The 23,974-nt window shown below is 41.6% G+C and overlaps 1 protein-coding gene across 12 annotated transcripts in view; it reads right to left on the bottom strand.

Annotated features, from left to right (window-relative positions):
- Window positions 1-23,974, bottom strand: part of LOC306972931 (receptor-type tyrosine-protein phosphatase F) — a 312,548-nt gene that overhangs the window by 51,398 nt on the left and 237,176 nt on the right. For all 12 annotated transcript variants that reach the window (XM_079569644.1, XM_079569640.1, XM_079569648.1 and 9 more), the window contains 6 exons: window positions 20,670-20,787; window positions 19,174-19,746; window positions 17,663-17,763; window positions 15,516-15,766; window positions 12,034-12,112; window positions 7,831-8,055 (listed from right to left, as the gene is read on the bottom strand). In XM_079569644.1, coding sequence (XP_079425770.1) covers window positions 7,831-8,055; window positions 12,034-12,112; window positions 15,516-15,766; window positions 17,663-17,763; window positions 19,174-19,746; window positions 20,670-20,787 — 1,347 coding nt within the window. The remainder of the gene's footprint in view (window positions 1-7,830; window positions 8,056-12,033; window positions 12,113-15,515; window positions 15,767-17,662; window positions 17,764-19,173; window positions 19,747-20,669; window positions 20,788-23,974) is intronic.

Here is a 23,974-nt window from a genome sequence, read left to right as displayed (position 1 = left end):
GTGATAACGGAATGCAATCTTTTAACATTGCAGAAGCAACAAAAATGTTGGTGAGGCACTTTATTGGGACAGTGTCTCGAAAATTTAAGGAGAGAGCCCTTTAGTGGCTGGTTTATTCTGGAGGTACATAGGGTCAGAACTAGAATTTAGTTTTGCATATTTGTTCAGGGCATAGCTGGTTTGGATTTAAATAGTAAATTAGTCCAGGTTAAGAGCATAATCGATTGTCCACTTTGGGAACTGGTCATGTGCAGAGCATATACTACTACTAGTAGCTATACACTGCTCTAAAGCCTTTTCACCTTTATTGTACCCTTTTTGCGCCACTTTGAATGGAGGTCAAATGCGCCAGACCAAAAACCTTTAGAGAGACTGTAGATCCTCTCCTTACAATGTGCATCCAGATGGTTTCACAGAATAATTCCACACTACAGCGGAGCATTTCCACTTTGTTTGGCTGTATGACGCAGTGGTAGCATGCCTTGAAAGCCCTTTCCTTGTGTTGCCTCCGGTTCAGCATCTGTCAGCGATACAAACTGTGTGAAAAGAGTGTAAACAAATATGTGTAGTAGCTTGGCGGAGTACAGCTCAGACTCCTCAGCCTTTTTCTCTCCTCACAATCTCACAGTGTTTGTCTGGGTCACAGGCTCCCGCAGTAAGAGAAAGGCAGAGGGTGACACCAGATGACAGACAGACAGTGCAAGTGCTGAGGAAGTCGCACCATGGGAAACTGCTATGTGGCCCTTCGGCATTGCAAGTGCACAAGCTGAATATGCATTCTCCTATTAAGAGACTACTGCCACCACCACCACTGCCTCTACTACTATCATTACAACTACGACTGCTGCGACAAACTACTACAACCACTATAAAGGGAAGTGCTATCAAATGCATTTTTATATACATGTATTTTTGTTTACACCCCTTTGGCCAGCAATGTTGTTGTAAATGTTTTTTATAAAGAAACTTCATTTTGACCAATGAACAATCAACTCACTATTTACAAATTAAACTATTTAACCAAGAAATAAAGTGTCAACCAAAGAACTCTCAAACTCTGATGCGCTTTGAAACAATAAGAGTACTACTATGAACTAAGGGTCAGATAAGACTGGCCCACGGTCAGAATCACCTAGCTGGAGGATTAGCCTATTGTGCCAAACCAAAGCTCCCAAAGCAAAACCACCCAGAGACTTCCGCATAGTACTCAAAGCCAGAACCTTGTGAGGGAAGAGTACTAACCAGTCCACCACAGTGCCTCCACTAACTGCTTTGTCCAGAGTATACAAGTAAAATATCTAGTATTAACCTGTTACCTGTCATCTTCCTTATCAGGGGGTTAGGGTTAGGTAACCATAGTCAGGGTTATGATTACGGTTAGGGACAGCAAATGTCATAAGTTGTGTCTCACTCACACAGATCTCACACATAGTTTTTAGAAACTAGAAGGTCTTGGCTTTCAAATGAGGTATCACACTGGCATAAAGGTTGTAAGTTCTCCAGTCAATACGCTTTGAGATTTGGATATAAATAATTGCTAACCCTAACCCTAATCCTAAACCTAACCCTAAGGTGGCAGGGAACAAGTTAAGATGGAAACATGTCAATTCACTACTTACTCAAGCGAATTATTTGAAAAAAATCTTCCCCCTAATGTAACACGGGGGCTACGTTGGTAAAGTATACCGGGTCAAGTGCACTGCTCAAGACATCTAACACCAAGACATCAAATGGAAGAATTAGGAACTGGCAACCTTCTAAAAACATGTGCTAAAACCTGAATCTGCTATTACCTCAAGTAAATAGTAAATGGTGTAAATACTGTATGTCCATGTTTGTTTGTTTTGGTTTATTTGGCTAAATCTGGCGCATTTACACAAAGTGACTGTACTGAGTGTTCATTAATGTGCACTGTCCTTTCTAAATAAACAAATAAAGTAAAGTAAGTAAAGTAAAGTACCACAATGAGCCTAGCTCCTCACAGCAACTATCACAGGCTTAAGCATTACGCCTGCAGACAATTTACGACCGAAACAAAGACAACTTAAATTCTCCTGAAATGAAGTCACATTTGCCCTGCGTATACGCTTGTGTTTTTAGCGTGCTGTTGACCCTACCAGCTGCCATTCTCCGTCTAAAACAAACCAAAACAGGCAGACAAGTAAACATCTCCGCCTTGTATCTTGCTGCTGCTGTCGCCTCCCCTGGGAAGCAGAGAAACCCTCGCACCCTCCTCCCCTGCAGCTTGACACAGCGAGGAAGGGCAAGCGGGTTCTACTCGAGACACACACACAAAAATACAAGAAATTGGAATATATCGGGGTATGTCTTTATCTATGCAAAACACAGGAGTAGCTGCAGGGTGGGCGCTAACCTTCTTTCTACTGTACTTATGCCTGTTCTTTGCAATTATAGCCATGCATTTCAAATTCACCGAGAAACTTCACCTTCTACCTGGCGCATAGCAATTACCCCGATATCTTTAGGCATGGCTGGAGGGTGAAGCCTGAAGGAGAAGGTGACACACAGCAATTACTACCGAAACCCATCAAGAATGTGGTTAATTTTTATCTCGTAGCAAATCATGCAAATTTGAAACTTTTTTTTTTATTTTCCTTCTGTTTGTCGAGGTTTAAAAGTTTTCCCAAAAAAAACAAAAAAAAAGGCACCAAAGTCTCTAGATGTTACGGGAAGCCGGGAGCGTAGACAGAATTAGCGCAAGAAAAGCCGATTCCTTGATGTCGAATACAAATAACAAATTCCGTAAACATGTTTTGGTTCGCTGCTCGTGCACCTCTGTCTTATCAAAAGAAGCGCACACACCCCCCAAAAAAAACCCGCCCAAACCCGGTCCTCTTATCCGCTCTTCACAAGCTGGACAGAGCACACAAGGAAAACGCGGCTTTACTGATGCTACCTCCATCCCTTGGTCTTAAATGATACTGTTTATACTCTCTGTGTATCTCTCATCCCATTTCACACTTCCCTCGGCCTGTTTATTCGCCTTAGGTGCTGGGGAGACATGAAGGCACCCTCTCTACTTAGATAGTCTCTTATAGCCTTACGCCTTATAGCCAGCCACTGCTTGATACTCGCAGCCATTGATGTACAGTGTGCTGTAAATGTAAGCTTTTAATATCGGATATGGATTTAAAGCTGGTTTAGAGCACATTACTATTACACTAACAGAAACAGGAAATATTGGCTGTGTGTATACAACATAGAAAGGTTTCAACAAGCATTATTGCCATATTAGTCTTAGAATTCTGGCCATAGCTTTTTAAAGGGTATCATGCTTTTCCTCAGTCCTAAACTTAGCAGTGCTGTGTGACTGTGACTGTGTTTTCTATTGAGATGTATTGGTCAACACTCTGCGTAATGTATGGTGGGTGTATTTTATCTACGTGGCCGCCGGTGTGCCCAAGGTAAATTTCCTTTGGGACAAATAAAGAAATCTTGAATCTTGAAGAGATGAGACTGGAGACTTCAGTTATGGAGTCTGAGTTATAAATTATTTAGGGTTGCACAATATATCACCCAAATGATTTCAGTTTTGACGTCATTGCTGTCAAAGCCTTGTTTGGTTCTGATGTACTATTTAGTGGGTCTTGTTTTGACACAATTTGATGAAAAAAGGCAAATTGCTTACAGTTTATGTTCAGTAAAATATCACAATGATAGAGAGTCATTGTAAAATTCAATACGGTTATTGAATATTAACCTCTTATCCTCCGACTTTGACACCAGTTCAGCTTTACCCGAATCTAAATGTGTCTCAACTGTAGGGGACTTTTTTGTTGATTTTCCGGCATGTTTTTGGCACTTTTTTGTTGCGTTTTCATCCTCGTTTTCGCTATTTTGATGCTGTTTTCAAGAAATTTTTAGATTTGGGTCAAGCCAAACTGTAGAAAATGAGGTCAAAGGAACAGGCCACCGTTTTTCCATACTGAGATATGTTCGTGCCTGAGCTTAGACGAGTTGATGCGTAACTGTCTGGTCTTTGTGCGTGCGCTCAGTCATGCAAAACGACCAGAGATGTTAGCATTTGGCCTCTCCCAATGTATTCCTATGGCTCCAAACGGGGGTGAAGTTGGAAGCGACCAAGCTCTTCCACGGGCACGCACAGAGACCAGACAGGTACGTATCAACTCGTCTAAGCTCAGGTTAGAACATATCTCAGCATGAAAAAACGGTGGCCTGTTCCTTTAAATAGATAGTCTGCAAAAGGAGTAACGAAAAATTACAAAAGCAAGCAGTCAGGCTAAGAGAGGGACTTTAGGAAAAATATCATCTGCAGGCCCGGAGCGTCACTTATACACAAATTTGCAAAACCTTTAAACTTACAGACTATCACTTTAAATTCTTAAGACTAAGAATAATTTCAGCCAAAAACAACATAAAACAGTAGAATAGCTTACGGAGCCTTGGCTGCCATGTTTGATCTACCCAGGGAGAAGCCATAGCTCCAACACAAGTAATTTCTTCAAGTACGCTGTTGTCTTATTCCCTTGGGTTTAGTTCAAGTATCGCGCTTCAGGCCACTTCTGCAAACTGCTCAATCTGGGTGCTTGAAGTTACCTCGCTGTACAGTCACTAAGGGGGTCGTAAAAACAAACACGGAAAACGGTATGAAAGTTTCACAAGGGGAATTTGAGCAACTTGGGGATTCAATCAATGGAAGTTAGTGGCTACCTCAGCGTTTTCGGTGGGTACATGCGCACAACAGAAAGCTATTCAAAGCATTTGAAATTAAAAAAATGTATAGGAGAGAGCGGAGGCGCTTATCTAGGGGACTGTAAATCCTCTGCTTTTTGGTAAACTGTTTTTGAAATGAGTTGGAGATATAGATTGTGCCGCCTGTAGAGGGAGAGAGTGGAGTGGATGGGTCAGTGAGAGGACAGTCACTGAAGGATGAAAACCGGCTCCGACTTACCGCTTCTGCGTCTCATTTAGGACAGAAAGGGCCACTGTTCGAATGAGGACAGACATTTACGCTGGCCTTTTCTGACTTTTGGTACAATTTGAACATGATTATGCTAAAGTAGATGTAGAGGTACTTCAGTCGGATAAAAAAGGTGTTTAAATTACCGGTATAAAGCAGCAATTATCAGCACAGTGGTTAGGCTGAGTGTCCCTACATTTGTAACAAAGAGAAAACGTTTTTTTTTAATATAACTCTTTGTTCGACTGTTATTTTCCTTTGGTAACTCAGAACTTTTTATTTTTGCACCAATGTTGCAGTAATTGCATCTAAATCTAACAAATGCTTTAATATTAGCCAACTCTAGTGTACATTAACACCGTTATATTAACACCATAGATAGAGACATGGGGGCGTGGCCTAGCCAAAGGGGAAGAAAACCTCTCATGGGAATCACAATTTTTCACACTTTTTAGCCATTTTCTGGTGGATTATAAACATATTCATAACACACCAATAACGTCAAGTCAAAATCAAGTCCATATGGCTGTTTTTTCCCCAACAAATTGTTCAGTAGAAGCGAAAAACGGCACTCGTTAGCATCGCTTTGCTAATGTTAGCATACATAGCAAACCTTCCTGGTTAGCATGGCCAGTTTTTTAAGTATTTATGGGCTGTTGAATCACTCTGCTCCCTTTCCATGTCTCTGTAACTTTATTTAGTAGAAAAACATAAACACATCAGGATTTGTTGAAGTCATGATGGAGAAAAGTTCATTTTTTTCTCTTCTTCATTTTTTTCTCTTCTTTATTTTCCCCATCTGGCAGCTTCGAACATGACCATATATGGGCATTTGCAAAGCTGCCGTCTGTATCTCTGATCATACATTTCTGTGCATATAGGTGGACTTTATTTTCCTATTTGCGCACTGTATTTGACCCATCTGAAACCAGTGCATGATGGCAGCACGTCAGGAGCAGTGGCATTACACCAAGACATCTTAAGCCTTTTGGTCTGGCTAATCAAGCTAGAAGATTAGCCTGCTACGCAAGTGACGCATCATGCAATTGAAGCCCGCTTAAGTCTGTAAATGAAGAGCACACAGACTGATCTTGAGCATTGCGGATCCACCTTGTGCATCTGGCAAGAGCAGAGTGTGTTGTTGGGGTTTTAGCATCGCCTCTTTGAAGTGGAGAGTATCATGGCTGCCCACTCCTCTCTCCTTCACACCTCCCCTCTTTGCAGATGTGTGCGCAGCCCGAGCGACGGGATTACTGCAGGACGTCGGGCTTGGGGGACTTTTAAGACCAAGAATTTCAAGGGAATCGAGTCTTGCTTTCCGTACTCCCTGGGCCCTGTGACCAGACCGTGGACTCTCCCTCTTAACTACCGCAGCGCTAATCAATCTCCTCTAGCCCTCTTCACGGTGTGCGAACATGGAGGCAGAGACGGGGCAAAGAAAACGGGGGAGGAAGTAGAGAAAAGGAAATAGTCGAAATAAGACTGAAAAAAAAAAAAAAAAAAAAAGCTGTGGATTTGAAGGACTTGCGGCCAAAGGGCTATTGAATATGCATGTCCAGGGTGGTGGAAAAGCCCAGAGCAATTGAAGAGACCAGCTCGTCCAGAAGCAAAGTTTACTCCGGACTGGTCCACAGAGGACTGGGGCAAGGAGGAAGCTGTGTTGGACGGCTGTAAGAAACTCCAAACGGCCAGTTAAGAGATGGGCCAGGGCTATACGCATTTACATAAACGCAAAGGGAATAGAGTTTGCAAGGATACAGTAGTGCATACAGAAGACAAGCACCTTTGTCACTTCTATGGGGAGCATTGCAGATCTGAAGTTGTCATAAATATTTTGGTGTATGGCTAGTTTGAGACTTGTAATGAAACTTCAATGACACTATGACGTCCCATCTTCACACGCCGCTGCCATTGGTGTATCCACATGGCCAAGCTTCCCGCATCGAAGACACAAACAACTGAAAAGGTTACTCCGGGAGACTGTAGAAAAAAAAAAAACCTCCTTGTCTCGGGGAGAGAGTTGTTGTGAGTGGATCTGCATGGAGCGCAACGTGAAAACTTAATAGAAAAGCTAAATCTCTAACGTCACTCGGACTGATAAAAGACTTATCAGAGCTCGCCGCAATGACTTTTAGAGGTTGCTTTAAAGGGTAAGTGGCAGTAAAGACAAAAACAACTATTTGGCCTGAGTCTCCCATTTTACAAACACTTGAGAGGAGATGCACTTGGAGGCTGACGACAGGCTGATAAATTTAAATGGGTTCTAGAGAAGGGGAAAAAACCTGACAAAACAAGCTTCAAAGTGAGGCTACACGGCTGCAAATATAACACTATACTGCAAGGATTTAAAGGAATCGCAATTTCAGTACAGTTCGTATATCTGAATAACATACAGTATCAAAAAGGTTGTTATTGAGTTGGGTAAACATTACGCAATATTTTGATAGTTTTGACTTGAACGTGAAGAGGCTTGACATCTGAATGAACCTGCCGCGTCAAAAACAGGCACGTATACAACGAGATTTAGTTTACTTCTTAGAAAAATCGTTGTTATGCGTTATGTAAAGTGTCTTTGAAAAGCCCCATTCAAGCCTGATGTATTAGTGTTATTATTGATATGATCAGGAAAGATGAAAACCAATAGAGATGTAGAATATAAAATGCTCGACTTTGGGTTACAAGAAGAGTTGTTCTGCATTCAATAAAAACAACATACTTTGGAGTAATGCATCTCTACTGATGACAAACATGGCGGCTTTTCCCCCATAGCGTTCAATCCCATCTCCGTCTCATGTTTCTCCTCTTATGCTGCCGCACTAGATTAAAGCCCGATGCAGAGGGCCTGATTTGACTCGTTCAGAATCAATAACAGCGAGCGTGTGTCTTACATATTTATCGGCCTGGTCTTGGTGATCGTCGCGGAGCGCAGCCAGGACAAAGCAGCGATAATCCTGCTGGCTGGTCAGGGGCCGGTTGTAATAGCCGTTGTACTTCTGCTCATCACCCAGAGTGAAGGTCGGGGGCAGAGAGGCCAGTTTGGCAGCGATGTATGGCTTTAGTGAGTCCAAGTGCCGTCGCCGCCTCAGCACCGGGCCCTCGCTGGACCGCACCAACTGGAAACACAAGATATCAAGACAATTTAATCACTTTTACAGGAGTTTAGACCCATGGCAATTAAAAGAAGACCATGTTATTAAGTGCTAAACTAACCAAAAAGTTTCAAAATCAAGTGTGGGAAAAGTGTAAGATAAAGACAAAGAGGAAGCATATACTGTATGTAACGTTACAATTTAAAAATAAGGGAAATAAACCGCGCATTACACAGTCTATATGTATTTAAGCAGTGACAGTGCATGGTGCATTTTATACACAAGCTTTTGAATTGTAAATGTAATTACTGGCTTCACCTCTGCCCCATAACAATATTGTTCCATAGGGAACAATACTGCATTAACGCGCACTAAGGTTCCCATTATACGTGCTGCATATGTGGGTGTGTAGGAGTAGGTTTGCACTTTATCCAACTCCTTTTGGGTTCAGAGTAATGAGCCATGTTTTTGCTGCAAACTTAAATCATATAGCGGAAATCAATAAAATGCTTTATAAGGATAGTTTTTGTTAGCCAAGTTATCGACCAGGAGTGCACTTAGCTGCACGAAACTGAAGTCCTTTACAAACACGGCCGATCTGTGGCTTCTGTGGATGGCTACTCTCCTGCTCTGAGAAGCACCTACATGTCAAAAATAGTTTATGGTACTTCAAATGTATGCATATGAACAAAATAGGAGGGCATCAGAGTGCTGCGGGGGAGTGTGGGTACTTCTCGCATGAGCCGCCTGGGGTCCATCTGAACACGCATGTATGTAAGAGGCTAAAGTATATATCGAAGGGTTTGCTCAAATACAACATTGCTTTAGTGACAATGTTATAGGATTAACTGTGGCGAAACATGACAAGGCTTAGTGTGACTACTTTACAACACTGATCCATCTCAGAGTTGACCTTAAAGCAGAACTAAGTAACTTATGCCCCAAGAGGCCATAAGCGCCACTGCAGGTGTCGTAGCATGTTGTGTTGTTTTTACTCATTAATTGTCCGTAAGAGTAAATACTACGCAAACAGAAATCACAAAGGGAGAGAGGGATATTGTACGCTGTGCCACAACCCAATAAACACAATCGAGATATTTTATACACTCAAACTTGGCTATACAGCTAAAGTGGCGCTAGCCCACAATTAGCTTCGCCCTGTTAGCTTCTTCTTCGTGATTCCATTAGTGTGTATTGCGAGTGTGGTTTTCTGGCCAGAGACACCAGAGGGAGACGAAAGACCCCCCAATCATCCCATTAACGCTTGCATTACGCCCAGAGGGACTACAAAAAGGATTTATTAAGGTTAACAAGTTACTTAGTTCTGCTTTAACCTGTCAGCTGCACTAACAAACTGGCCTTGAATATCCACGTAGTAACAAGTGTCAAATTCAGATCGAAACATACTATTTTCTTACCTAAAATGTTTGAAAGACCTTTAAAAAGATGTGCTGCAAGTTATTTCGATTTGCCATTGATCGCAGAGTTACATATTTTTACAATCTGGTGGAAATCATGGTAATGTCACACCAAAAACACCTCCACTGTGCTATTTCTGCATGAATTGGGAATGAATCGACTACAACAAATAAATAAAATGACTTAATCTGCCAAACTTTCCCAGAATGCCCAGGGGTTAGTTATTACCCAAATAAGCGGCGATGGTTTCCTCCCAAACTTAATGCCCTTTTGCTCAGTGACACAACTTTTTGCAAACAGTGAAGCCGCAGTAACGGAGAGAGCAATTAGTGCCTCTTTCTCCCGCAGTCTACCCCTCTCAGCAGGACTGCCAGGCTGCCTAATAAATGAGCAGACCCATACCCATTACACAGCACTGCGGCAGCGAAGGATCCACCGGCGTTTTGTTTTTGTGGCACGCCTGTCTCCAGATGTGGCTTTATTAAATCATCATGTCGGAGGGAGGAGGAGACAATCGTCCGCTCCCTGCTTAATGACTCAGGGACTCCCGGCTTTCTGCCTTTTATTTCTACAGAGACCGTGCACAAAGGAGATCCGTTCAAGCGGCGGAGGAGTTTACTTAAAAATGATGTTATTAATATTTAGGCTCGTCATTTAGCGCCGAGTCCCAGGTGGCGACATGGGCCGTTATTGAGCGGAGGAATGATAAACTCATAAATCTGGATTGTCATTGTCATTTCGCATGAATTATGAATAGCCGTAGCCCTACTTTGTTTGAAAGGGATTGTTAAGTTTTCAAAATAGTGGAGCAGGTCCTGACGGAGTCTCACAGGGGAAATTTAATTTGGGTTTTCGCCAAATTTGCAATTCCAATATTTTGACACAAACGGAGCACACATTTTATTAGTCCCTGCAAAGGAACGGAGAAATTGCTCAAAATGGAAGCGGGCCAGAGAGCAGCAAGATATTGCTGACTGAAATTTTTAATGTTTTATGTTTTAATAACTGAAACAGAGATACATTAGTCTCTATCCTTAAACACCTTGACAAGGGAGTTCACCAAGACTGGATTTATTGGTGATTACAAATGTCATATAATAACTTTAAAGTGCATATCACACAATTTTTACTAAAACATAGTTAACACAACTATATTTCAGATTTTGCTTGATTGTACACAGCTTTCTTTAGTTTGGCCATTTTTGTGATGTTAATATATGTTTTCACTTCCTTATTGGACACGGACAGGAAGTGACATAGATGAAGGACAACAATTTTAAACTGTTGCTGTGCCGACCATGTTAAAGCAGAACAAAGTAACTAATGCCCCTAGATGCCATAAGCCCCACTGCAGATGTCATAGCATGTTGCGTTTTTTGAGTGAGAGTAAATACTCTGCTGACAGAAAAGACGAAGGGAGAGAGGGATATTGTACATTGTGCCACATCTCAATGACACAATGGAGATATTTTTTTCCAATCAAACTTGGCTGTAAATACTGCTAAAGTGGCGCTAGCCCACATTTAGCTTTGCCTATTAGCCTGTTAGCTTCTTCTTCGTGATTCTATTAGTGTGTATTGGTGGCTCCGACCCGGTGCAGGGAAGTTGCAAGAGTGGTTTTCCGGACAGAGACACTAGGGGGAGATGAAAGACCCCCAAGTCATCCCATCAACACTTGTATTACCCCCAGAGGGACTACGTAAAGGATTTATTAAGGTTAACAAGTTACTTAGTTCTTCTTTAAGTCAATGGGAAATGAGTCAAACTGCTATGGAATTTTACCTTTATCTATGTCACTTCCAGCAGCTTAAAAATAACTTTTCTGCCCAACATTTCTTCATTAAAATTGCTGCTTCATAACTTACAACTGATGTTATCCTTCTAAATAAGTCATATTTTCAAAAGCATTAAACACTGTCACTTTAAGCTAGTAGCATTTTTAAGGTCCTTCAGCACAATAAAAAATAATTATTAAAATGACTGGGTAAGGCAGGTTGACAGGAAAGTAAACAACAATTCAATAAACACTCTGAAGCAAGCCTTTCAATACATAATAAGTATTTTCATTAGTGAGGTCTATAATCAAGAACATATTTTTGCAAATGCTCATCACACCGTGCTTTTGCAATGCTGAGTCAAGTATTCAAACATTTATTTTCAATCATCTTTTTTTACAAAATGTAATTATTCCCAATCATAATTTTCATCATACAGCTAAGTTAAGCTAAATTTTAGGAATGATTTCGCAGTTGGACTTGTAGTGCAAGATAAATGAATTAAAACATAATATGGATACAATCAGTAGCACAGGAACAATACGAATCTCTATTATTTCTCCCGGTATTGTCTATGGAGGCAGATGGGTCCTCTGAGTTGGCTCACATCAATATCCCGTCTCGTCTCCCACCTGTTCGGTTTGCGTCATTGCATAAACCTGTCTGCCCCCTATACCCAGCGCGAGTATACTGTCGAGCTAATTAGGGCTACACGCAACTACTTCCTTCCCAGTTGGAGCGGGAGGTGCTACCGCCGGCCTCTGACCCCCGCGCCGCATTAGCCAATCAGATGCCAGCTGGCACTCACCTCATCTAGGTCCATCTCGTCTGGAGTTGGCCACCGCCGAGGCGAAGGAGACCCAGGGACCACCACAATGTAGTACCACCTGCAAAGACGTATAAAAGTCAGACACACATGCTGAGATCAAAACTGTGTATTAGCGAGACAGGCAACTGTTTAGTAGAGGGGACGCTGCTCTAATGACTTTACTGGAAATAGGAGTTTGAAAAAGTGTCAAAAGTAGGACAGCACAATCAGCAAAAATCTGCTCTTGCATAAAACATAAAACATACTAATCTTGTGGGTTAGACTAACCGTTAACACTTTATTGGTAATAAGCTGTAAAATCACCTCTTAACCCCCGCCTGAACCGAGCGCATTTTCTCCAGTTCTGTATTATCCAAAACTAAAAAACTCAAAATAGCGACAAAAACTAAAGGAAAATGTGGATGAAAATGCAACAAAAAAGCAATGGAAAAAGTGGCAGAAATGTGACAAAAATGTGATTAAAAAAACACCAAAAAGTAACACAAAACACAACAAAAAAGGGACAAAAATGGGTCAAAAACGCAACAAAAGACTGACAAAAACCTATGAAAAAGTGGAAAAAATCCGCTGACAACACAGCAACAACGCAAAGAAAAAGATTCAGTTTTGTAGGTCCAGGGTGTTCAAATATTAGACTGGCCTACTGGCTGTAAGCTTTTAAGATTTGGGTAAAGCTGGACTGGAGAAAATGCTCCCAGTTCAGGTGGGGGGTAAGAGGTTGATACACCATAACTTTTAAGTCTACAAAGTTCAGTAGCTGAATCATGTCTTCTCTGTCCCCAAACTCAAAGGCCATGGAAGGATAACCATGGATGCGTTAACAAAAAAGTACAAACGTTCACCTTTTTTTTTTTTCTAACGGTGGAGTTTAGCGCCGGGATGAATGCTAAATTTAAGCGTTAAGCAAAGGTCGGACACCAGCAGATTGGCACCGCGTTCTCCAATTAATGGCTAATCACTAAGAACATCTGCCGTGCGGACTGGAACAAACACTGTCCCATCGAGACGGGCTTTCGGCTAATAGTGATCCCCGCAGGAATGCTTAGGTTAATAGAAACCACTGTGTCACTAAACCCTGGCGTGTGCATGTTTTTTTTTTTTTTTTACCGCAAATCATTCTAAAAGCTAAGAATAGAAGGGAGAAAGAGGCATTAAAAGGACATAAGTTTAGGGGGAAAATCGCAAGTCACTTTAAATACTGTGTGCGTGCTACTAGAGGGAGGCTGCCTTTGATGTATCTAACTTAAATAGGCCATGTGTACCAATTAGGTTACACAAGTGTGTCAGCACACTTTAAGCTTCTGGAAAACTCATACTCAAGTCTATGTGAATGTGCTCTTTTTTTGGAGGATTTAGTGACATCTGGTGGTGAACCTGTGGATTACAATTTCAGGCCCAGGGCTGGTGCAACATAAACGACCACCAAAGCGATTTCATGTTTCTTGAGTAAAGTCTGTAAATGCCTGCATAAGTGTAATGTCCACCTTTAATGGTTTGAGGCCACCTTTCAAGTAAAATATGGGATGCTCGGTCTGTGTGCATTGTATTTGGCCATGTCATTTTTTTCCACCACAGAGAGGCCTCAGTTACTCTCCCCTCACCCTAATGCTCGCTCTCTACCTCCTTCCCACCACTCTCTCCCCAGGCCCCAACTCAGTGATTCAACAGTCAGTCCACTTTCCAAGCGGCAGAAGACATGTATAACAAGATTCCTCCACCTCTCTCCCATCACAAGCCCCCACCTCCCGATCACCTGCACCCTCTGCCTGTCAATCTCAGTCTTGGAGCTCAGCCAGGCCCGACAACCCTGTAATCTTTTTACCAATCAGCTTCTCCTCTCCTGCATCGGCCACAGCTCTACTTTATGTGTATTGGTCGACGAAAGAGAGGGAAGACTTTCGGAAAGAAAGGGTCAAGGCAGTTTCTGCTCCAACAATCTCTAAAGTCAAGATAATGCGGCTCGAGTTGATGCCAAAAGATGCAATTATCATCAGCCGTGAGGTGATGAGGTGCGTCAAGTTGGCAAAGGGTTAAAAGTGCAGCTCTGAGACTCGAACAGTGCAGTGCTTCATTGATCGGATAAGGTATGCCAGCTTCAGTGGGGGTGAGTGTATTGCAATCATAAGTTTTATGGGAAGTGCATAGAAGAAAGACATTGGTATAAAATAGTAAAAGGCTTCAGTCTTAAGTCAGGGTTTGACTTTCATGAGGTCAACATGAACAAACGAAATAGTTTTATAGTTAACAATTATAAGGGTGATTTGTTCACAATTAGAAAAACATTTTACATGATGAAAAAGTTGTTTATGTTTTTTGACAGGTTAGATCCAGTCTGGAAAACTTAATGGGACTGTAACCAATTTCCACATTCGCAACATCCTTAAAGGTGCATTATGCAACTTTTTATGTAAAAAAAATAAAATAAAAGCTGATAATAATAATATGTATTTGACCTTTCAGTCACCCAGTGGATGCTTAGGTGGTTAGCGTAGCATGTAGGACATTCCAGGATTAATTGTTTTTCAGGTTTTCACTGTTGATTGAACCGTATCCATGGTTACGTATGCAATCCATTCCGAAAAACCTACCAGAAATCCCCAAAAACCTGTAATAAAATTAATCCTGGAGCAGAATAGGAGCCACTGGGATGGAAAGCTAAGGCGCCAAGCTAACCACCCATACAGCCGCGGGGTCACTGAACGGTCAAACACGCACCAATATATTATTTTACATAAAAAGTTTTATAGTGCACCTTTAATCAAGTCCTGATGAGCGCTAATGTAGCCTCAAAAGTTAAAGCTCAGTGACTCTTAACTTTCAAATGAGGAATCGCATCTCATTTGCTTAAGGGATCACAAGTTCATTTTTAGTGCCTTTAAAACCACGAAACACGCATCCCACAGACATTACCTTTAAACCTGCATGTTTATTCATTGCATATTCCGATCCCTTTGTAAACACTGTAAACTAAAGTGTGCGCATGTTTTAAAGCTTTCATGGTAGTTGTTATGGTCTCGATTTGGACTTGTAACAAAGATGCGGCGTAAATGTTTCTCAACGCGAAACGAAATACAACTTCCACTGTCCTTTAAATGGGCCAACACAAATTGAACATGACTCAAGGATTACCTCAAGGTTGGCTGCCTCCCTCACAATTGCAGAAGTATGCAAAACACCACGCGGCTGGGTCCATTGTCCTTGGTGACATACTGCATGTGTTGACATCCAGTGGGTTTTTTATGTGCTTCCACTTTGCGAATTCGCTCCCATCGCACTAGTTCACTGATGGAGTTCTTGGCTATTACCGCAGCCAAGATCCAAAGCACAAACAAAGCTATTAGCCCGGATGCTAATGTAAAATAATGGCGTCGGGAGGCTGACAGCAGTCATCACTTATCGAGGGGGGGGGGGGAGTGTGCCCAGACTGTGAGTGAGCCGATCCCACTGGGCTAATTACTGACCTTATCCGAGCGTTGGTCTGGACCTTGGGCAGGATTATGGTCATTTTGCCGCCCTCTGCCTGCTGCTTGTTGATGGGCTGGGTCTGGATCAGGTCCGGGGCGGTGCGTATGGACACCTGCTGTTGGAGACCCCCGGCGATGTTCCCGCGGCTGGTCAGCACGAACGAGTAGTCCGTGTCGGGCTGCAGGGAGGTGATCAGCTTCCTCTTGAGGTTTCCCTCCACTTCCACGCTTTGCTGGTTGTACAAAATCTGGGCAAGTACACAATTAATCACGAGGCGTTGTTAAAAGAAGACTATGGAGCATCGAAAACATCATTTGAGAAAAGGTACTTGGGCCAGGAAAAGCAGCTCCCAAGGCACTGATCCTATCTAATAATATCATACAGCAGTTTTAAAATAGAAAATCCACATATTTGGAATATTTATATCAGTAACTTGGGTCCAAGATCTGTGCAACACCAAAAATCTCTGTAATAAAAATACACCTGAAATCCAGCAACAGATCTTACTCATTGTTTTTCTTCATCCCTCTGACACCTTATACACACAGTTGAAGCTGTTGGGTATAAATATGTGAAAACAGACAGCTTCGGGAACAAATAAACATGCCATGAATGCGTTAATAGATGTCAGACATTAAAGCAGGTGTAAATCTTCTACTGTAACTGTAATTGTGTGTGAAACTAGCAATGTGCGCTCTAATTATGTAAGATGTATATAGCGAAAGGCTAATTTACAATAGGTTCATTGTTGCTTTTTGACTAAAATGACAATATATCCATGTAGTTGACGCAGAACATATGATTGGTATAACATGTCGTAATGTTTTTTTTTTTTTTAGCACAGATGTACTGCTTGCACCAAAAAGGGTCTAGAACTACCTTTTATCCTTTTAATGATCTTTCGAATGAATCGCTTCAAAAGGAGATCCTGTGGTCTGAGCACATCTTTCTCTCATATGCAGTTCCATATGCAAATTGCTACATTAATTGAAAGTGCCAGCACACTCACGGGTGTCTGACAGCACAGCAGGAGTCGTTTTCATTGATAAATCATACCTTTGGTGACAAAAGCTGTAATTCCATAGAAACACTAATTGGCTAACGTGTAATTATCAATTGGTTATACTCAGTGTTGGAAGAAGTACTCAATATGTTTAAGTACAAGTGCAGATATAGGACCAAAAATGTACTTAAAGGAACAGGCCACTGTTTTTACATACCAAGATATGTCCTTACCTGAGCTTAGATGAGTTGATACGCACCTGTCTGGTCTTTGTCACGCAAAACAACCAAAGATGTAGTGAGCGTTTGGGCTCTCCCAATGTATTCCTATAGCTCCAAACGGGAGAGAAGTTGGAAGCTACCACGCTCTTCCTTGGGCACGCACAAAGACCAGAAAGGTACGCATCAACTCGTCTAAGCTCAGGTAAGAACATATCACAGTATGGAAAAACTGTGTGCCCTCACTCACGCAAAATGACCAAAGATGTTGTTAGCATTTGGCCTCTCCCAGTATATTCCTATAGCTCCAAACGGGGCTGACGTTAGAAGCGACCAAGCTCTTCCACAGGCGTGCCCAAATACCAGACAACTCAACTCGTCTAAGCTCAGGTAAGAACATATCTCAGTATGGAAGAACTGTGGCCTGTTCCTTTAAAAGTTAAAGTATCTGATTTTTTTTTTTTGCTGAAGTAAAAGCATAAATGTATTGCATTGTAAAAAGTAAAAAGCAAAAGTATTTAAGAGTTTCATGTGCAAGATTTTTTTTTAGCATTTGAATTAAACCAGGTCTAAACGAGTAAACCACTAACTCAGGTCAAAAACAGGAACTAAACCAAGTCTAAACCAGATCTAAACAAGGTCTAAAGGAGTAAAATACTAAACCAAGTCTAAACTGGAACTAAACCAGTTCATCGTAGAGGTCACTTTGAAAACAAAATACTTTTACTTTTAACCCAATTTAAAAATGCAGTGGAGTAGAAAGTGCAGATACAGGCTCTTACCTATACCTATTTGTACTTTTTACTTGTACTTTTTTACTTTGTTACTTTCCACCACTGGTTATACTGAAAGGGGCCAATGAAATCTTATCCTTTTAATGATCTTCCACTTGACTCTTGATTTTGCTGATTTTGACACTCACCTTAAAAGGCACTTGGGACTTGTAGTTTGGAGGCAAATCCCATGTGAGGAGAACAGATGTCTTCATGACTGCTTTGACGCCAAAGTTTAGGGTGGGAAAATCTACAGAAGAGAAAGTTCTTTGATTAGCATCTTAACCGAAGCCATTTTTGCACGGCCCAGCGTGTAATCTGGTGTGTAAAATCCCCATTTCACTCTCCTGTACTGTACACCGACCAGCCCCTTTGGGAAACAACGAGCCCATTCACAAGTGGCACCTAACATCAAAAATCGGCTTCACGCTTCATTTTCAAAGCGTTTGAAAATAGCCAGCACCTCCCCAAGCTTGTTCTATTTATTATGGAGTATATAATTTAATCTTAACTAGACATATGCGACACAGGCTGAGATGGTAGCGATTACCAGGAAACGCGGGGGCACCAACACCAAGGATTAAAATAGGTTGTGTTATAAATAAATAATCACATTTACGAGGGTATAAAACGCGTGAGAAGGTGCTTGCTGGATGCGCTTTGTGCGTAATGGCGGGGAGGGCGATGTGACGGTAGCGTGTGATGAGATTAGAAGTCTATAAATCAATAAACACAGGGCTGTACAGTACTGAGTGGCACAAAGAGGAGAGAGAACAGGAATGAAAGAGGTGTTAGAGAGCAGGCAGTACATGTACATACAAGCTATAGGGCCATGTAAGGCAGAGCTTGAGATAAAAGGCTTACATTATGTAGGTACAGCTCAACACATTCACTTTGTGGCTTACTTTGTATATTATTATTAATTTAAGTCGAGTTAAATGATTTGGGGAAACTATATAATTGAAGTCAGGACTCAGTTTACAGTGCACATTTGAACACATCCAGGAACAATAATATTTGCCGGAAGACTAAAATATGAACTGCTAAACTAATGCAAGAACAATGTGTGTTCCACAATATGTCGGTAGAGTTGAAATCTTTGGGGTTTGCAGATTAGATTACCTAAGTAACCACGGCCTTTATAATTGCAACAGTTCAAATGGTAACTTTGTATCAGAATTGTGACACAGTGATTGACAAGAACCTATCATTTAGAACATATTCAAAAGTATAAAAATGTTTAGCTTTTTCGTTTTTGCAGCAGAAAGTATCAGACTGATAATAAAAGGGGTATATAGTCTTAAGCCAATGGACCGCCAACACAAAGAGGCCTATTTTGGCCCCCCTTCATTTATTGTGAATAGGTTAGGGTTTATATAGGCAAAAGCATGTATAATGGAATGCTTTTTAATGCCATTTGTACTGCATTTACTGCACACTATATTATAATGTTACAAATGCAGAAAGAAATCAGTGCATATTTGTATTTGACAAAAACCATCATTTTGGTATTTTTGATTAACTTATATAGTAACAATTGTTGAGCAATATCATAATTATCCAATAAATTTACCGCATTTTCCTATAAGTCACACTTTTTTTCATAGTTTGGCTGGGGGTTGAATAATAATGAAAGCCATGATAGCAAAGGGTGACATACCATTCGACATAGTCCTGCTTTGGATGCTGGGACTCAGTGGGCCGGCTCCTTTACTAGTGTGGGCCTGCACCCTGATGTCGTAGGTGGTATCCGGACTTAGGCCCTGAATGGTCATGTGGGTCTCTGTGGTTTTGTTTGTGCTGTTTTGCTGGCTGTTGATGTCCCTGTACACCACCGTGTAGTAGACAATCTTCCCATTTCGCTCCGCCTGCAGGGGGGGCTCCCAGGTCAGCTGCGTACTGGATTGGGTCAGCCCGGTCACCTGTAGGTTGATGGGGAAACCGGAGGGGATATCTTCTGTGGTGCTAATTTCTTTAGTGTAGGCCTCTCCGATCCCGGCGCGGTTGCGGGCGCTCAAACGGAAAATGTAGGTGGCGCCCTTGTGCAATCCGGTGACGGTGTAGTGGTCGTCAGTCCTCCTGAGCTCTCGCGATGTGAAGTTTTCGTCGTCTGTGCGTTTGTATTGAAGCTGGTACCCAATCAGATCGCCCACCATTTCTTTAGGTGGCTGCCACTGGATGAGGGCCGTGTTCCCCATAGTAGTGCTGATCATCATCGTAGGCTTCCCAGGCACTGAAATCAAAAAATATATGTTAGAAATATCACTGAATTAATTCCATTCTACACTCATTTTAATTAAAAAAATGTACAGTTATGTTTATTACTTTTAATTAATCCTTAAGCTACATTGCATGAATTTGCTTCTTTTAACCTTTCTGCGTTAAGTCTGAGTTGTTATTCATTGCCACTCAATTGCAATGTTGAAGGTTCTATTTTGAATCATTATGCGCATCAAGTAATATCACCTGTTATGAAACTTACACAAATCAAAGGCAATGCTCTGAAAGGATTTGAATTGTATTTAAAAGATAGAAGTTTTTCAGTTAATGTTGGCCCATAATCCTCATCTGTGTCACCTCATCATTGTGGAGTGCCTCAAGGGTCCATGTTAGGCCCTTTGCTTTTTTCTCTTGGACTGATTTAAGAGAAGCACCAAGCTGGCTATCATTTTTATGCTGACGATTTGCAGATCTATATGCCACTGAAGTCCAATTCTAAAGGGTGTAAACCAACATTCAGTTAGTTTTAGGATTCAGTTTGCAGAGCAAGAAGAATTTATTTGTTTTTTGTATTATAAGTATCATCTTGGCAAACAAAATGAAGAGTAAGGGAGCCCACCTTTCCAAGTTTACTGTCGACAATTTAACCTCACCTTCATCAATGAAGTCCAATATTTACGAATAAATAAATAAACAAACAAATCCCTCCACAGACTCTAAACCCACCAGTTGAGACTGAGTGTTACCTCAGCTCATTGGCTGTGGCTAAATTCACATGACGAGCTCAACAGGGGCCTCTCTGTCAATGTCAGCTAATAGAGATAACAGTCAAGTGCTCCACATGTGGCCCATACCGTCACAAGAGCGTCAAGATAAAGAGTATCTACTGTAATAAGTGCTACACTGTGACAGTATGTGCGAGAAGACGACACTGACCTGCCCCGGTTGTGGTGATGACTTTGGCCTTGCTACGAGCCCCGTCTCCCTTGGTCGTATAGGCCGCTACCGTCACAGAGTATGTGGTTTCCGAATGCAGCCCAGCGATGACGGCCTCCTGCGAGATTCAACAGAAATAATTTGAAAAGTCAAAGGTGATATTCGCAAAAAGTGAGAGCCCAAGCCAAAAAGCACCTAAGAGTGACAAAAATTCAAACCAAAACAAATGAAACACACGGCACACAAAACGGAGCAGGGGTTTTTCTGCTGAAGAAAAACTCCTGCGTCTCAAACCCGTGAACCATCAAACTGAACCAGAACATCACCAGTGTGTCAGTGTTCATGTAATGCTCCATGTAATGCTTAAGAGATTAGACTGCAAAAGCCTCCAAATAGCAAGGATATACTGTTAAATGGATCTAACAGTACAGTAAACATAACGTGAGTTTTATTTTTCTCAAATCAGTGACTTACGTCAGCCTGGCCAGCCATTGATCTAAGCCAAGCTGGTTATGGTTTTGCATTGGTTCTGTCATGCTTTATTCGGAATTTTAACCTCTTAACCTCCGCCTTAACCGAGCACATTTTCACCAGTTCAGATTTGCCCAAATCTGGAAGAAAAAAAAGCCTCAGAACAGCAAGAAAAACGAGGTTGAAAACGCAACAAAAAGTGACGAAAACTAAACAAAACAAAAAAAGACAAAAACTCGGGGAAAAAAAAGTGACAAAAACGTGATGAAAACATGACAAAAAAAGCAATGAAAAAAACAACAAAAAACATCAAAAACGTGTCAGAAACGAAAGAAAAAAGTGGCGAAAACGTGACGAAAATACAAAAAGTTATGATCACTTTTATAAGTCTTAGCTTTCAAATGAGGCGTCATACTGTTGCTCTCCAGTCAAGAAGCTTTTAGAGTTGGCTAAGGCCGAACTGGAGAAAATGCACTCGGTTCAGGTGGAGGTAAAGAGGTTAAAAACAAAAGAAGAAGACATGTACCGGCAAACATATGGTTTTGGCTTCCTCTCTTGAAAATTGTTGCCTTTCACCAACAAAAAGACCATTTATAACATCCAATGCCTTGTCTATAGATGGCAAAAGTATGGGATATTCCACCAAAACAAAATGAGTGGGCATGACTGGCCAGGCTCGGTTTGATACAATCGCTAAGTGTAAACACAGACACACTTGGTTTGTGAACAATCCTGAACAGAACAGTCAGGAACAAACAACAACCCCCCAAAACTTCACACAACTGTTATTCTGAACCTGCTGCAGCGCTCACACTCACTCACTCACTCCACCCACACAATAATTAATAAAACAATATGCTAACACACTGATGCATACTCACCCCCGTGTACAGTGATTTACCATGTAGACCAAGCGCACACAAACCGCATACTTCCACACACACACATACACCGATTCGATACGGAGGACAAATTGGGGCCCGCGGCTTATGCACACACGCTGCTGTTGTCTGGGGCCGTACAGAGGACAAACTCGCCGATGCCTGCCAGCCTTCCTGCCGGATCTCCTCCCCGCAAAAAAAATAAAATAACCACGCAGTGTTACACAGCGACGACTGACACTGCTTCTCCAACTAATGAACTTTTAATTGCATTCCATATAAGCACACTTCTGCATAAGCCATTTCGACAATGCTTCCTGCCTGCTTCTTCCTTTTTTTTTTTTTTTTTTTTTGAAGGGACATTTGGAGCTTTTCCTTTAGAGAGACAGAGGAGAAAAATGCTAAATTACAGTATCATAAAACCGTTTTAGCTTTATAGGGAGGAGGGAAAAAAAGTCTCATTACTTTAATCATACAAAATGGCTTTGAGAGTCTAAGCGCAGGCAGACAAGGAGATCTCTTTCTCTTATTCTGGCAAGGTCGAATTGGGTCTAGTGCCACTTTAGAGACTCAGCAGAAAATGGGGGGGGAAAGCGCGGCTTCAAAGTTTCCTTCTTAGCAAATGCTTAGAGCAGCACCAAAGGGCATTACACAGATTATCAAGTCAACTCGTTATAGAAATGGATTCTTCTTCTTCTGCGGGGGCTTCATGCTTCGCTGTGGGTGGGTGGGTGCTGGGGTAAAGCAAGACGCTATAGGTCACACACGTGAGAATGTCTGCTTTAATAAAACAACATTAAGAGCAGAGCGAGGGGGCCAGACTGACTCATGACGTGTGGGTGCACTTGGAAGCGCGTGTTGACGCATCACTTTTTTTTTTTTAAACTTAATCCAAGAATTCTACTCGCATCTGCATGAGGAATTAGGAAAGCGCGGTTGTTAAGGAGAGCATATGCTGCAGTAGGTGTGAGGCGGTGGTTTGGGGACTGTGCTGCTCATATGGTTTCTTCACTATGTGGTTAATTTGTGCCATGAAAAGGTAAACAAAATGAACCTCCTAACCCCCACCTGAACAGAGCACATTTTCTCCTGTTTGGCTTTACCCAAATCTAAAGGCAAAATGAAAAAGCGGCAAAGTAGTGATATAAAAGAGCGATGAAAAAGCAACAAAAGCCACAAGAGAGCGGAGAAAAAAAGGAACAATAACACAACAATACAACAAAAAAGTGACTAAAGAGCGAAAAAAGGTGGCAAACATGTGAAGAAAATGTGACAAAAAAAAGCAATGAGAAAAAACGCTGAAAAAGCAAAAAAAAAATCGACAAAAAATGAGATGAAACAGGACAAAAACGCGGCAACAACGTGGCAAAAAAGCGACAATCAGTTTTGAAGGCCTTAGCTTTCAAATGAGGCGTTACACTGTTGCTCTCGTCGGGAAGCTCGTAGATTTGGGTAAAGCCAAACTGTAGAAAATGTGATGGTTTAAGGCGGGGGTGACGAGGTTAAAACCTTTGATGATCTATTTCTTGCATATTTAATCTAGCATAAATGTTATTATCAAGATGAAAACATTTACGGGGTATTAAAAGCCTAATGTCTTGGGTTTTATGTGTTTATGGTGCGTTCCAGGCGTTCCCGGTAAATTTCCCACCTTCCACTTGGAAAAAAAGCCGCTCGAACTGGTAATCACAACTTGTAAACACGGAAACCTCAAGACCGCTCCGAGTTCGTATACGAGATGAAGACAGTAATGGCGGCCCCCAGTGGTGGAGCGCAGCTAATGATAAAACTGTAACAAAACCACTACATCCGTGACGTGAACGTTACTTTTGGTCACGGCTTTCAACACAACGTTATGTCGCATGCTTTTAATTATATCTGATTTAGAAAACTTTCAAATAACGCTAGTATCGTATCAGCTAACAGCTGTAGCATTAGCCGTGTTGTTTACAT

Source organism: Gobius niger, assembly GCF_951799975.1.
Source record: "Gobius niger genome assembly, chromosome: 13".
NCBI lineage: Eukaryota > Metazoa > Chordata > Actinopteri > Gobiiformes > Gobiidae > Gobius > Gobius niger.
Note: the sequence above shows the minus strand (reverse complement) of the source record. Positions and strands in the feature narration are given on the sequence as shown.